The following is a 16,336-nucleotide window of genomic DNA, read 5'->3' on the forward strand; positions in this document are numbered from 1 at the left end:
TAGCACGCACATCTTGTATGATATGTGTTTTAGGCAAACGTGATTACCCAGTGTCATGCCCTTGTAAAAAGTCAATCATCAGGTTCGCCACACACAATGTCTCATTTTGATAATAAAATAAAAATGACAAAAAACTCGTATGCTGTTGATTATCCCTTCATTTTCATATTCACGAGGAAGCTCTGAGCTCCCAGTAGTAGGAAGCGGGGGGGGGGGCGTTCAGGCTTGATCCAAGGAAGAGGAGGGTAGCTCCACTTCTTTGGAATAGAACCCTTCACTAGCATAATGAAGTTTTAAGTAGTAATGCGTTATGCATGCTAAATAACGCATTACCACTTAAACTTTTTTCCTGTGTGAGCTAATTCATGTCTACATAAATAACTCATTACGATTGCAGTCAGGTATAAATATATAGAGTTCATACCACTGTAACTTGCTTAGTTATCAAAGGCTATGAAACTAAATGCTGTATAGTCCTTGTGGCTTAGCGCTTCTTTTTGATTATAATAATAATAATATGAAACTAAATTAACACTGACCGCTGCTGGCCAGTTGGTCAGAGCGCCATCTGATCACCTGGTTACAAGAATTCCATTGGAAATAAGTCACTTTGTCTAACTTTTTTGGGGTTATCCTCCTTTCAAGGAAGGTTCCTTGATATTGGTGAGGGGCTCTTGATCTAGGGAATTGGGTCTGTGCTCCAGTTCCCTGAATTAAGCCTGAATACCTTCCATCCCCCCCACAGGAGCTGCACAATCCTACGGGTTTATCGCTCCCCCTTAATTATAATAATAATGCATATGTGTACCTGTACCTAAATAACAGTGCTGTATGACCCTGATGGGTTTAACGCTTGTTTTTTTATTATAACAATAATGTACCTAAATAAGCTTAATTAATTACTCAATTACTCGCCCATTAACTTACCCATGTACTCGCTTAGTCAAGTACTCACTCACTCGCTCAATTACTCGATTACTCACTCAGTTACTCGTTCACTCACTCAATTACTCAGTTATTCAATTGCTTTTAGGCATAGAGAAAACCTAATGTTGACTCAGGTGTAGGTGTCTGGCTTTGTATAGGATCTAGGCATGGAGGGTCAACCTGACCTCCCTGCGAACATTTTATTCATCTTAGCATTCACATTGCTAAACTCACAAATTATAATGTAGTCACCTAGCCTTAATACCATAATCTGTAGGGATTTAATGTTAAGAATTAATCTAAGTCTGCCCGAAATGCCCCCTCAAGGAAGGTTCCTTGATGTTGGTGAAGGGCTCTTGATTTAGGGAATTGGATCTGTGCTCCAGTTTCCCGAATTAAGCCTGATTGCCTTCCACATCCCCCGCCCCAGGCGCTGTATAATCCTCCGGGTTTAGCGCTTCCCCCTTGATTATAATAATAATAATAATAATGCCCGAAATGCCTAGCCATGCTAGGTGTCCTAGTGGCCCCCTCTGTAATTAGTATTTTATAACATGTAAACCGCACAATATCCAAATCCTGTAAACCCCACATTATAACCCTTATAGAGAATCAACTTGATTTCATTTGATTTATAATTCCCGCCCGGACCTGGACAACATAGTTTTCTGGGCCTCCCGGGAAGCTGGTGTGAAGGCGTAATTTGTGGTGGCTCTTAACAACCCCAACAACAACACCCTCTCCCTCACTGGCTAAATTGTGAGTAAAAATGTCCCTTTTTTTTTTTATTGTTTTAAGGCTCATTGAAAGCCATGATTCATGGGACATTAGCATTAGCTTCCTGGAATGTGTGGACGAATGATCTGAGTAATTCAGAGAGCGTGATGAGGGCCAGTGTTCTAGATTGTACCCTCTCAAGGGAGGTTCCCCCTTGATGGACCTCTCAAGGGAGGTTCCCCCTTGATGGACCTCTCAAGGGAGGTTCCCCCTTGATGGACCCCTCAAGGGAGGTTCCCCCTTGATGGACCCCTCAAGGGAGGTTCACCCTTGATGGACCCCTCAAGGGAGGTTCACCCTTGATGGACCCCTCAAGGGGGGTTCACCCTTGATAGACCCTCTCAAGGGAGGTTCCTTGACGCTGGTGAGGGGCTCTTAATGTAGGGAAATTACTCTGATTCGGTTCCCTAAATTGAGCTTGAATACCTTCCATTCCCCCCCATATGCGCTGCATAATCCTACGGGTTTAGCGCTCCCCCGTGATTATTATAATTATAATAATAATTCCCTTGATGGTGATGCAGGGCTTTTGATCCAAGAAATTGGGCTTGTCGCCCCCCTTTCTTGGATCAAACCTGATTGTCCCCCACTCCCCAAGCGTTATGTGGATACAATCGGGTTTAGCTTTTCTTTCTATTAGTAATAATGGTAGAATTGCCGAAAAAAATGTTAGGTAAGAGACAGATTCAACTAATGTGTCATATTGTGGCAACGTTTCGCTCTCCAGGAGCTTTATCAAGCTTGATCCAGGTTGAATATACATTTTTTTTTTAATTTAACCTTTTTTTTAGTTTAAGATAAGATTTTGTTGGGATTTTTAACCCTGTAGGGTTTGCCAGGATAACCCAGAAAGTCAGTGCCTCATTGAGGACTGCCAGTCTTATTTCCATCGGGGTCTTTCAATCTTGTTCCCCAGGATCCCCTCAAGGGAGGTTCCTTGATGCTGGTGACTCCTCAAGGGAGGTTCGTTGATGTAACCTCTTCAAGGGGGGCTCCTTGGCGTGGTGAAGAGGCTCTTGGTCTGAGGAATTAGCCCTGTCGGTCTTCTTCCTCAGACCGAACCTAATTACCCCCCATTCTCCCCTCCCCTATCCCATCCTCCCCATCCTCCCCTTTTTCCATTCCTCCTCCTCCTCCTCACCCCTCCCTTTTGCCCTTCCTCTTTTTAGCCTTCGTGATTTCTCCCACAGGCGCGCTAGTTCCTAGGTAGGGGAAAGGACACCGGGGTCGATCCCATTCCGTTGAGGTTTCTTGGCGGTGGCGTAGTTTGCCGTGGAATCTGGATTGCCTAGGGATGTCCCGATCCCTCTCCGGTATCCCGGAGTAGCTTTGGGTGTCTTTTGGGCGACGGGTGTATCTCTGGAAGCCACCTTTCGGATTCCGGGGGTGGTGGCTGAAGGAGGTATGCTTTGTGGCGGATATCCGGCCGCCCTCTCTTTTGTCCACCGAGGTAGCTCGGCAGATGTGAGGTTGCTATCCCGGATTGCTGGTTTACTGGCATGAAGGGTAGGGTATGGCACGGGTTCCATGCTGCATCTGCGCTACTAGCGGTGTCGAGTCCTCTTGGGCGCGGAGGGAGATTTCCGGCCCTTTCATTCCTCCTGGGAACTATTCCTCCCCGCTCCCCCCTTTTTTTATTCTTTTTTTTGTTTTTATTTTCTTTTCTTCTTTCTTTTTTTTTCTTAAAAACAAAAAGCAAAGGAGTAACCTAACCATGGCAGCCCTAGTCCATGAAACCACTACCCCCGGGCCCCTTCTTGATACCGCACCCCATTCTGACCCTGCCTTGTGTTTAGACCACTCTTCGGACACTCCTGATGCCCCTGTACCTCTTGCTGGTGCTGTTTCCTCACCCGCTTCAGGTACCGGGGCTTCGACTGACTCCTTCGATTTGTCTGAACTCCGCTCTCCTTTGACTATGCTTCCGGCTTCTCCCTCTACGGTACGGCAATTTTCGAATCGCCCACCCATTTCATGCCGGACCAACTCCGGTCCTACTCCTAAACGCCAACGTCAATCTCCTGATGATGCTCCGTCGTTACCTTCCCATTCTACTCGGAAACGACCGACACGTCAAGCACTCCCTCTCCACGCTCAGTTTCGGACCACACAATGGACTAAATTCTTTACTTTAAGACCAACTTCTTCTTCTGCCTACCTTTCTGACCATAGTATTGCCAAAGCGCTCCTGCGTCATGTTGGCAGAGATATTTCATTTCACGCTCTCAAGAGCGGTACGCGCATCGTCACTGTCCAGAATGCTACCCAAGCTCATGATCTTTCTCTCCTTTCGAATATCGATACTACTCCTATCACTATTGAAAAACATCTTTCTCTCAATTCTTGTAGTGGTACTGTCATTCTGCCCCATACCATAGTCCAACAGAATTTCCAGTCATGTGGCAATGACATTTTTGAACAGCTGGAACTCCAGGATCTCCCAATCCTCAAAGTAGACACTTATGTCCTTCCTGCCCGGGGGCGGAGACGTTACCCTTGCAATGTGGCTCGTTTAACTTTTGACAGCCGAGAACTCCCGTCCTCTGTATATGTCGCGGGACATCGGTTACAAGTTCGAAAGGTGATACCTACACCGCAACAATGTAGAAATTGCTGGCGTTTTGGTCACCCAGCGAAATATTGCAGATCTATGGCCGAATGCCCAGTCTGTGGTGCCGACGACCATTCTAATACATCTTGCAGTCAACCTCCATCTTGCCTTAATTGTAATGAAGCTCACCCTTCGTACTCCCGCCGTTGCCAGGTCTACTTAAATGAACGTGAAATCCGTTGCCTCAAAGAGGCAGAAGGTCTCCCTTATGCTATGGCAGTTACTCATCTCCGCCTCCAAGGGAGACTACCCCGTGTTTCTTATTCTCGTGTTTCCAAACGTCCCCCCACTTCTGGGGTCCCATCTTCTGCAGCCTCCTCTGTTGTTACCCCTCCCATAGCCACTACGGCATCTAATCCTTTTGCTGTCCTTGGCTCTGACGTCCCGACTACAACTCAGTCTGTTCTCACATCTTCGCGTCCTTCCTCACAAGCCCCAGTATCGACAAGACCTCGTACGACACCTAATACCAATCGCCCCTCTACTCAGAAGTCCAAAAAATCCACATTGCTCAAATCTTCTTTGCCCCTTCCTTCCCTTCTTCCGCCTCCACACTTTACCTTTCCAGTCTCTGTACCTAGTTCTTCCCCTCTCTCTGGCTCTATTACAAGTGTGGAGATTCACCCTCCTCCTCGTACTATGCCTTCCACCCCCGTCCCCTCCCAAGTTTCTCCCTCTTCTGTCACCTCCCAGGTTTCTGCCTCTTCTGTCCCCCCCCACACTTCATCTCCAGTCCCTTACACTTTTCCCTCCCCCTCTACTTTGGTACAGTCCATTACTGTCCCAATCTTTACTCACCCTCCTCCTCCTATCTCCAATATGGTCTCCCATACATCTTTGAATTCAGAAACACTTGAAGCCATTTCAGAATATATTGCAGAGACTAAACCTTCAATGGACACTGATTCACTTCCTGTTCCTTCTCTTCCCTCTCCTCCATCTTCACAACCCCATTCTTCGCAACGCTCCGTTCCTTCGCTACTTGAACATCTTCCAATGCCACCACACGTTGACTTTTCTAACCCCTCTAGTCCGTAGGTGCCTTTACCTACAGATTCCTGATATTTTCTTCATCGCCAATCATGGCCTATTTACAGTGGAATATCCGCGGCCTCAGGGGTAATCGGGGTGAGCTTCAGATGTTGCTTTCCAGGTTTTCCCCTGTTGGTGCTTGCTTACAAGAACCAAAATTAAACTCGGCTGTTTTCCAACCTATCTCAGGCTATAATTTATTGTATTCTTCGGATCCTTTCTCAGATGGGACCTTTAATGAAAGTGCCCTTCTTCTACGCAATGATATTCCGTACTGTCAACTATTTGTCCATACATCGCTGCATTACACTGCAGCCCGTATCCACTTGAATAAGTGGTTTACAATATGTTCTTTATATCTCTCTCCTTCTCGAGCATTTTCTATCCCAGACTTTGCCTTTCTTGTTTCATCCTTACCACCACCACTTCTGTTACTTGGTGATTTTAATGCCCACCATTTCCTCTGGGGGGGGTCTCATTGTGACTCACGTGGCATTCAGTTGGAAGCTTTTCTTGCCTCTCACCCCCTCCATGTTTTAAATACGGGTACTCCCACCCATTTTGATCCTCGTACTCATACTCTCTCTTGCATCGATCTATCAGTCTGCTCTTCCTCCACTGCACTAGACTTCACCTGGTCTGTTCTACCAGACTTACATGACAGCGATCATTTTCCGATCATTCTTACTTCTCCTTCCTATTCACCACCTTTCCGTAGCCCTCGCTGGCAGTTTGATCGAGCAAATTGGGATCTTTACTCACACCTCACTGCTTTTAGTGAGGTTCCTTCTTCATCCTCCATTGATGAGCTCCTACACATCTTCTCGACGTCAGTTTATACCGCAGCTTCTCATTCTATACCCCAAACCTCAGGCAGGCATTCTCAGAAGTGCGTGCCTTGGTGGTCTCCCGCTTGTGCTCGTGCAGTACGTTTGAAGCGTGCTGCATGGGGCAGGTACCGGTACAATAGAACCGCTGAGAGACTTCTTGATTTTAAGCAGAAGCGTGCGATCGCTCGCCGTGTCATCCGTGAAGCTAAACGCACTTGTTGGCGAGACTATGTTTCCACCATCACCTCTGCTTCTTCTATGAGTGCAGTCTGGAAAAAAGTGAGGAAATTGAGTGGTAAATACTCTCCTGACCCAGCTCCTGTTCTACGGGTCGCAGGTGTTGATGTAGCAAACCCTCTCGACGTTGCCATTGAACTTGGCACACATCTGGTCCGTATTTCCCGAGGGCTCCATCTATGCCCCTCGTTTCTTTCCTCAAAGTCTGCCAGAGAGTTAGTGCCCTTGGACTTTTCTTCTCTCAGAGAAGAACAGTATAATGTGCCTTTTACACTTCAAGAACTGGAGGCAACGCTCTCAGCTTGCCGATCATCGGCAGCTGGGCCTGACGACATTCATATTCGTATGTTACAACATTTACATCGGTCAGCCCTTGTAGTCCTCTTACACCTCTTCAATCTTATTTGGGCACAAGGAGTTCTTCCCCAGCTGTGGAAATCTGCCATTGTTCTTCCTTTCCGCAAACCGGGTACTACTGGACATGATGCCTCCCACTATCGCCCCATCGCTCTTACTAGTGCAGTTTGCAAAGTGATGGAACGTCTCGTAAATCGACGTTTAATGTGGTATTTAGAGACACACAACAGTCTCTCCGCTAGTCAATATGGCTTTCGTAAGGGTCGTTCTACCATAGACCCCTTACTTCGCTTGGATACGTATGTTCGTAATGCCTTTGCGAATAATCACTCAGTTATTGCCATATTTTTTGACCTTGAGAAGGCATATGACACAACTTGGAGGTATAATATTTTGGCCCAGGCCCATTCCTTAGGCCTCCGAGGCAATCTACCATCCTTCCTTAAGAACTTTTTAACTGACAGACATTTCCGTGTTCGAGTCAATAATGTTCTTTCCCCGGACTTCGTCCAAGCTGAAGGTGTCCCTCAGGGATGTGTTCTAAGCACAACACTTTTTCTCCTTGCTATAAATGATTTGGCCTCTGTTCTTCCACCCAATGTTTGGTCATCACTCTATGTTGATGACTTCGCTATTGCTTGTGCAGGCGCTGACTGTCATCTTATTGCAGTTTCTCTCCAGCATGCGGTCGACCGTGTTTCCACTTGGGCCACCACGCATGGGTTTAAATTTTCAAGTACCAAAACTCACCAAATTACTTTCACTAGACGCTCTGTTATCTCCGATCATCCTTTGTACCTCTATGGCTCCCGTATCCCCGAACGTGATACAGTCAGGTTTCTAGGCCTTCTCTTTGACCGTCGGTTATCCTGGAAACCTCACATAACCTCTCTGAAGGCAATTTGTCACAGCCGGCTAAACCTTCTTAAAACCCTTGCTCATCTTTCCTGGGGAGCTGATCGTCGAACTCTGCTTCGCCTACATTCAGCCCTCGTTTTATCGAAACTCGATTATGGTGACCAGATTTATTCCGCGGCCTCTCCTGCTACTCTCTCTAGCCTTAACTCTATCCATCACCAAGGTTTACGTTTGTGCCTTGGTGCTTTTCGCTCTTCCCCTGTTGAGAGCCTCTATGCAGAAGCGAATGTTCCATCCTTGTCTGATCGCCGTGATGCCCATTGCCTTCGCTACTATGTACGCTCTCACGATCTACACAATCCTTCCATTTATAGAATCGTCACCGATATTAGTAGACATTCTTTATTCGTTCGCCGCCCCTGTTTGCTCCGTCCCTTTTCTCTTCGCCTACATTCACTCTTGTCTTCCCTTCAGTTACCACCTTTATATGTTCATGTAGCATCTCACTTTTCCCTACCCCCCTGGGAAGTTCCAGCTGTTCGGGTCTGTTCTTTCTCACTCCCTTGCTCGAAAGCTCAACTGCCTACGGTGGCTTCCCGCTCTCTTTTTCTTGATCACTTCCATTCCCATTCTCATGCCACTGCTGTGTACACAGATGGCTCTAAGTCTTCAGACGGCGTCGGATTCGCAGCAGTGTTTCCGGACAGCGTCGTGCGGGGACATTTACTATCTTCAGCTAGCATTTTTACTGCTGAACTGTATGCCATTCTTGCAGCACTTATTCGTATCGCATCTATGCCTATGTCATCATTTGTAGTAGTCTCAGACTCCCTTAGTGCTCTACAGGCTATACGAAAATTTGATACATCTCATCCCCTAGTTCTCCGTATCCAACTTTGGCTACGCCGTATCTCTACCAAACATAAAGATATTGTTTTTTGTTGGGTCCCTGGTCATGTCGACATACAGGGCAATGAACAGGCAGACACTGCTGCGCGGTCAGCAGTACATGACCTACCAATTTCCTATCGAGGTGTCCCATTTCTTGACTATTTTGCTACAATAGCTACCCACCTTCGCACCCGTTGGCAACAACGTTGGTCAACTCTGCTCGGTAACAAACTTCATTCTATTAAACCGAGCATAGGTTACTGGCCGTCTTCTTGTCATCAGTGCCGAGGTTGGGAGACCACTCTCTCCCGCCTTCGCATTGGCCACACTCGTCTTACTCATGGGTATCTCATGGAAAGGCACCCTGCTCCTCTCTGTGAGCAGTGTCAAGTTCCAGTATCGATTAGCCACATTCTGTTAGACTGCCCTCTCTATCAACGAGCACGCAGAATTTACCTCCAACGTCGTCTTCGTTCTACTACTCTCTCTTTACCTTCCCTTCTTGCTGATGGACCCTCCTTTAATCCTGACTCTCTCATTGACTTCTTGACAACGACTGATTTACTCCACAAACTCTGATGATACTTTTCGCACTCCCCTCAGCCCTTTCTAGTTCAGTCTCTTGCTGCCCTTTACCCTTTCACCATCCACTGCCCCGCTGTTATCCGTAACCTATTACTCATTCATCTCCCTTTTGCCACCTGATGCCCTCGCTTCCTTCCTGCCCTGCAGCGCTGTATAGTCCTTGTGGCTTAGCGCTTCTTTTTTGATTATAATAATAATAATTGATTATAATAATAATCAAGGGAGGTTCCCTGATGCTGGTGACCCCTCAAGGAAGGTCACTATATAGCTCTTGTGGTTTAGCACTTCCTTTTGATTATAATAATAATCAAGGGAGGTTCCTTGATGCTGGTGACCCCTCAAGGAAGGGTCCTCCTTGATGCTGGTGAGAGGGCTCTTGATCTAGGGAATTGGATCTGTGCTTCAGTTGCCTGAATTAAACCTGAATACTTTCCATATCCATATCCATGATGACACTCTTCAGGTCACTTGTTCTATCTAGGCTGGAATATTGCTGCACACTAACAGCACCTTTCAAGGCAGGTGAAATTGCTAACCTAGAAAATGTACAGAGAACCTTCACGGTGCGCATAACGGAGATAAAACACCTCAATTACTGGGAGCACTTGAGGTTCCTAAACCTGTATTCCCTGGAACGCAGGCGGGAGAGATGCATGATTATATACACCTGGAAAATCCTAGAGGGACTAGTACCGAACTTGCACACGAAAATCACTCACTACGAAAGCAAAAGACTTGGCAGACGATGCAACATCCCCCCAATGAAAAGCAGGGGTGTCACTAGCACGTTAAGAGACCATACAATAAGTGTCAGGGGCCCGAGACTGTTCAACTGCCTCCCAGCATACATTAGGGGGATTACCAACAGACCCCTGGCAGTCTTCAAGCTGGCACTGGACAAGCACCTAAAGTCGGTTCCTGACCAGCCGGGCTGTGGCTCGTACGTTGGTTTGCGTGCAGCCAGCAGCAACAGCCTGGTTGATCAGGCTCTGATCCACCAGGAGGCCTGGTCACAGACTGGGCCGCGGGGGCGTTGACCCCCGGAACTCTCTCCAGGTAAACTCCAGGTAATATCCCTCCACAGGCACTGTATAATCCTACGGGTTTAGCGATTCCCCCTCGATTATAATAATAATTGATGCTGGTGAGGGACTCTTGATCAAGGGAATTGGATCTGTGCTCCACTTAACTGAATTGAGCCAAAATGCCTTCCACCCCTCCTCCACTGGTGCTGTATAATCATTATGGGTTTAGTGCTCACCCAGGATGTGACCCATGCCATTCGACTAACACCTACCTGCCTGGAGTTTACCTGGAGGGTATTCTGAGGATCAGCGCCCTTGCAGCCCAGTCGCTGTATAGCCCTTGTGGCTTAGCGCTTCTTTTTTGATTATAATAATAATAATGCAGCCCAGTCCACAAGCAGGCCTCCCGGTGGATCAAGGCCTGATCAATCAGGTTGTTACTGCTGGCTGCACGTAGTCCAACATACAAACCACAGGTCGGCTGATGTGGCACCAACTTTAAGTGTCTGTCCATCTCCCTCTTGAAGGCAGCCAGGGGCCTATTGGAAATTTCCCTTATGCATGGTGGGAGGCTGTTGAACAGTCTTGGGCCCCAGACACTTATGGTGTTTTCTCTTAGTGTACCAATGGCACCCCTACTTTTCATTTGGGTATTTTGCACCACCTGCCCAGTTTTTTACTTTCATAGGGAGTTATTTTTGTGTGCAGATTCCTTCTAGGATTTTCAAAATGTAGATTATGATATACTCTCTCCCCTGCATTTCAGTGAGTACAAGTCAAGTGCTTCCAAGTGTTCCCAGTAGTTGAGGTGTTTGATGGAACTTATATGTGCAGTAAAGGTTCTCTGTACACTCTCTAGATCGTCAGTTTTGCCAGCTTTGAACGAAGATGTTAATGTGCAGCAGTGTTTCAGCCTAGAGGGAACAATTGGCTTCGCATCTCTTGTTTTGAGCATTCTCAATATCCATCCTATAATTTTCTCTGCAGTTGTGATTGTGGCACTGTTGTGATCCTTGAAAGTGAGATCCTCAGACATTTACCACTCCCAGGTCCCTCACATTATTTTTTCGTTCTATTGTATGATCAGAGTTTGTAGTATATTCAGTTCTGATTATTATCTCCTCCAGTTTTCCATAATGGAGTAGTTGGAATTTGTCTTCACTGAACATCATATTGTTTTCCGTTGCCCATTGGAAAAATTGGTTTATATCTTCTTGGAGGTGAACCGTGTCCTCTATAGACAACAGTCTCATGCAAATCTTAATATGTGTATTGTCTGCAAAGGATGACACTGTGCTGTGGATTACATCTCTGTCTATGTCTGATATGAGGATGAGGAACAGGATGGGGGGCAAAAACTGTGCCTTGTGGAACAGAGCTTTTCACTATGGCAGCTTCTGATTTAACTCTGTAGCACTCTTGCTTGCTAGGTGAACAGGGACAGCAGGTGTAAGGACACATGCCCAATGTTTCCACCCAGCCAGGGATTGAACCATGAATACTTGGTGTGTGAGGAGAAAGCGTTGCCTACCAGGCCACAGTCCATTTGCTTTATGACTTGTGGCTCTGCATGACTCGTGTGTGATTAGTGCTTGTATGTGGTGTGATAATGTTTCTTTAAGCATTTGTGTATGTCAGTGGCTTAGGAAGCCATCTTGTATATGGTATTTGCTGGATGTATTACCTCTGTGGTAAGTGCCCTGGCGATGGTGAAGGACTCTTGATCCAAGGAATTGGAGTTACCCTCCTCCTCTTTTTGGATCATACTTGGCTGCCTTTCATGCTCCAGGGACTATATACTGTAATTCTTTGGGTCAAGCATTTTTCCATATAATACAGTAATAATAACACTTCAGTAATGGATTAATAGACATTATTAGAGGATGGAGCAAAATAGGATGACTTGGAGGGTGTATAAATCTGTAGTGTAGAGAAGATGGGGTAGGGGTTGTCCTTGGTAAGGTTAGAGGGAGGGGGTAAAGGAGGATTTGTATACAAGGGGCTTGGACATCCAAGAGATATGTGTGAGTGTATTAGATAGGAGTGAGTGGAGCTATTTGAGTTGGTGTCGTTATCGAAGCTTGTTCGTTGGGTAACATTGATAATGGGTTGGGTGAATATTTTTCATAGTGGGTTTGGATTTCACAAGGACTTGCCAAGTATGGGCCAGTAGGTTTGCTTCAGTGTTCCTCCTTTCTTATGTTCTTATGGCTTGCATGCTTTTGGAGTGTGAGGAAGATAACACTTATGAAGGGATTCAGGGAAACCAGTTAGCTGGACTTAAGTTCTGGAGGTGGGAAGTACATACAATGCCTACATACTGAAAGAGGGGTGGAGATACTTCAGTTTGGAGGGGCGTCTGAGCTGTAATGTCGGCAAACCTCTGGTAAGATGATGCTGTGAATGATGGTGAAAGTGTTTCTTCTTTTTAGGGTCGCCCTTCCTCTGTGGGAGATAACAAATATGTTAAAAATACTGATGATAGTAATAATAATAATAATAATGTATTTGCTGGTATTCTTTTTTTTCTTTTTACACAAATCAGTTTTACAGGCTAAGAGTTGTTATCATACTTCAGCTCATTTCAAAGCCCAGCCTATCTAACTTATACTACCACTCCTCAGGATGATGAGATAAGATTTTGTTCTGATTTTTAACCCCTGAAGGGTTAGCCACCCAGGATAACCCAAGAGGGGCAGTGCATCATCATATTTAAATTTGGGGTCCTCAATCTTGTCCCCCAGGATGTGACCCTTACCAGCCGGCTGACACCCAAATATGTACCTACTTACTGCTAAGTGAACATCTGCAGCAGGTGTAAAGAAACATTCCCAACATTTCCACCCATACTGGGTCTTTATAACAAATGGCTCTAGTTATAGGTCTGACTTATATTTTTGTGCTCTGCATGACCAATTTTGGTTTAGTGCTTCATTATGAATGTAATAATGATTTATTTTGATGTTTACAGGTACGTTTCACCTGAAAGATGTTCGGCATTCAGCCTTGCCAACAAGTATTAGTTCTTTGGAGTACTCCAGTTAATGATGAGGAACTGCAAACTTTAGTTGGAGAACTGAAGGTAAGGAACCCTCTCATAACCTATAAAATTAATTCCACTCAAGAGGGGTGCCTTGATGGTTGGGAAGGACTCTTGATCTAAGGAATTAAAGTTACTATGCCCTCCTCAACCTTAGATAAAATCTGATTACCATCCATTTCTAAAATGTTTAGGGCTAAAGGCCCTAATTTTGAGGGGTTCAGCAACCCCTCAAAATTATGATGTGCAAAATTGACCATAATGTATTCCTCGATTTGCAACATTTGCCCTGTGGTTACTTTCTGCTATAGCCTGAGTAGTCTGATAATACCCTTTGTTTTAAAATACCTTACTGTATACCATAACTAATCCCAGTGTATTTGCTGAATTCATTCAGTGAAAATGCTGGAAATTCAGTCATTCTGTGTTGACAAATTCCAGTAGGAATGATTGTTATATATATAGTAAAGTACTGTATAACATTACATATTTTTTCTTATTAGTGTGGCCCCCCTTAAAAATCTAAATGTTGTAACTTTTGTGAATATACTCTGCACTGGCAAAATGCCCAACTTGGCTGAGCTTATGCCATGAAAGTAAATACCATACACCAATTGTATTTGTTGAGGTAATCAATCCCTCATCCTAGGCTGAGGGACTGTTTACCTCATCTTCGACTGTCTGCTGTATATATTTCTACAGTCTTCATATTATGTCCATGTAATGTATTGATAAAGCCACTGGATGGCAAAACATCTACAAGTAAAGATACCCAGATGCTGCATGTGTGTCTAATACATCATCTTGTTGGTACTGAATACCACTGATATACAAAATGAGTAGTGACTTCTTACCTTTAGTGACAGCCAAACCTGCATGTGCTATTCTTCAGCTCCTTCAGAAGTTTTCAGTATATGTTTATTTGAATATGACTTAAATGCCTTAGCAAAATTACATGTGAAAGATCTTCTTAGGAAGGTCCTAAGGAACTTTACCCCATCATTCATAGTACTGTATTTTGTTTGTGTAGCATATGCAGAGGTCGTAGCATTAAAATATTGGTTTTCAATTCCAGTCAGCAGTTGGAAATGAAGGAAAGGTAGCAGTTGAGAACTCAGATATGTTAATGAGCTCTAACCATCAAGCAAGTTCCTTTGACCATGTACTTGCTGGAGTTCTTCCCCCATTTACATTTCTGTGTCCAGTCAACATCTTAGGTGAAGCTCTTCGTACTCTCAAACCCAATGGATGCTTAACAGTGAGAACAACAGACACTAGCAGTACACAGTCTAATTTGAAACTTGCAGGTTTCACTTCCATATCAGAACCAAAAAATGCAAATCTTACTGATGAGCAAAAGAGGAACCTCACAACACCAGTTGTAGAAGTAACATGTAAAAAGCCTAGTTTTGAAATTGGCTCTGCAATGAAGCTGTCCTTTGCAAAACCAGCTGTATCAAAGCCATCAGCTGGCACATGGAACATTGATTTAGATGATGACATTGATCTTACTGACCCAGATGACTTACTCACAGAAGATGACTTGTTCCGTCCTGATCCAGCAAGTCTGAAGGTGTGTGGAACTACAGGGCAACGCAAAGCATGTAAAAACTGTGTCTGTGGCTTAAAAGAAGAATTAGATGAGGAGAATAAGAAGTCAGTTGAAGAAAACAAGAAAAACTTTAAATCCTCATGTGGTAACTGTTACCTTGGAGATGCTTTTAGGTGTGCTTCTTGTCCATACCTTGGGATGCCAGCATTTAAGCCTGGAGAAAAGGTGAAACTTGCAGACAACACTCTCCAAGATACTACTTAAAGAATGACATCTCATAAGGAGTAAGGCAGTACATCATGTTAATGTAATACATTATGATTGTGATTGTAGTTGTTGGAAAAGATTACATTTAGTTAACAAAGATGAAGAATAAAAGTCACAATACTAGAAGTGAATAGCAAACCTTGTTTCAGTCTGCCCTTATGCCATTACAAATTGTAAGCAGAAACATGTTTTTGTTACTTTTCACTTTTTTTTTTCCGAGGTAAATATGACCCTTGTAGATTAAGTGCTTAAGATTATAATAATAGAGGTAAATAGTAATCTTAGAATTTGTGTGATGCTATGGATTCTTTTCTATCTCCTGTACCTATTAATACAGGATATTTTTAATTATTGTTATAATCATAACTAGGCACTAAACCCATAAGAGTCATACAGCACATTTTTTTTTTCCCGCTCTTATATACACGATATCCTCTTTTGCTTGTTATAGAAATAATGCCTTTTCTGATGTTCTTGTCTACCACTCTGGGACTGGCTTTTCATTCTCTGTTTACCTCAAGTTTGTGCAGCAACATGTACTGTACATTCACTAATTCTCTTAACATATGCAAGTTTTAAGAGAAGTGTTCGAGTAGTAAAAGTGTGTGATACCAGCAAGTAGTTGGAAAAAAGACCCAAATTGAAAATACAAAGTCACTTCATGGGAAACATTTCAATTCTGGGACCGTGATCACTTCCAAGGTCTCAGGACTGAAATGTACCTAATAAAATGTCCTGATATTTGCAGAAAGTTTGCTAGTTTCTCGCTCTCCCATCTTGTATCTGTTATCCCGTCTCTCTCTTCTGTATCCATTCTCGACGTGACTATCTTTAAAAGTTTCATAAATTCAGCCTACTCGTTAAAAAAGAACTTTCTCCTCTAAACCTACCTCTGTAGTGAAGCCTGTACTTTTGTTTTTCTTTTTGATTAATTTAAATTTATATCCCATCACTGTGTTTCTACTCATTTGAAACTTGATAATGGTTCAGGAGAGATTCGGACTTTGTCCAGTTTTCACTTGCAATTTGTGATTTGAGAGAAATTAGGCCATTATTGTACGTATATTATTGAGCTACATAATTTTTTCATGCAAATACACAAGAGGCTTATATATATTTTTACTGAAGGACTTGATTTTTTATTTTTGCAAATGCAATATATGCTAAATGTTAAATTTTCATCAATTTCTTTGTTACTTCTACTCATTCAGTATTTGTGATCCTCCCTAATTTTTATGGTACATTTTGTGTACAGCAAAAAGACAGTTGGTTATGGCAAAAACTTAAGGTTTTGTAATTTATAATAAATTAATATTTGTGTATACAGTACATTATTTTGAATGGTGT

The 16,336-nt window shown here is 44.0% G+C and overlaps 1 protein-coding gene across 1 annotated transcript; it reads left to right on the forward strand.

Moving 5' to 3' along the window:
* The first annotated feature begins 1,567 nt into the window (after window positions 1–1,567).
* CIAPIN1 (cytokine induced apoptosis inhibitor 1) lies at window positions 1,568–15,127 on the forward strand. The gene is made up of 3 exons (XM_053792019.1): window positions 1,568–1,686; window positions 13,102–13,212; window positions 14,246–15,127. Exons 2-3 carry the CDS (start codon window positions 13,120–13,122, stop codon window positions 14,984–14,986), a joined length of 834 nt encoding a protein of 277 aa, XP_053647994.1. The 5' UTR covers window positions 1,568–1,686; window positions 13,102–13,119; the 3' UTR covers window positions 14,987–15,127.
* The last annotated feature ends 1,209 nt before the right edge of the window (window positions 15,128–16,336 follow it).

This window comes from Cherax quadricarinatus, chromosome 61 (genome assembly GCF_038502225.1).
Source record: "Cherax quadricarinatus isolate ZL_2023a chromosome 61, ASM3850222v1, whole genome shotgun sequence".
Taxonomy (NCBI): domain Eukaryota; kingdom Metazoa; phylum Arthropoda; class Malacostraca; order Decapoda; family Parastacidae; genus Cherax; species Cherax quadricarinatus.

Coding starts and splice junctions, on each gene's coding strand:
- CIAPIN1 (XM_053792019.1), top strand. CDS start 13,120: ATGTTCGGCATTCAGCCTTGCCAACAAGTATTAGTTCTTTGGAGTACT. Junction 13,213..14,245: donor CTTTAGTTGGAGAACTGAAG/GTAAGGAACCCT, acceptor TTTCAATTCCAG/TCAGCAGTTGGAAATGAAGG.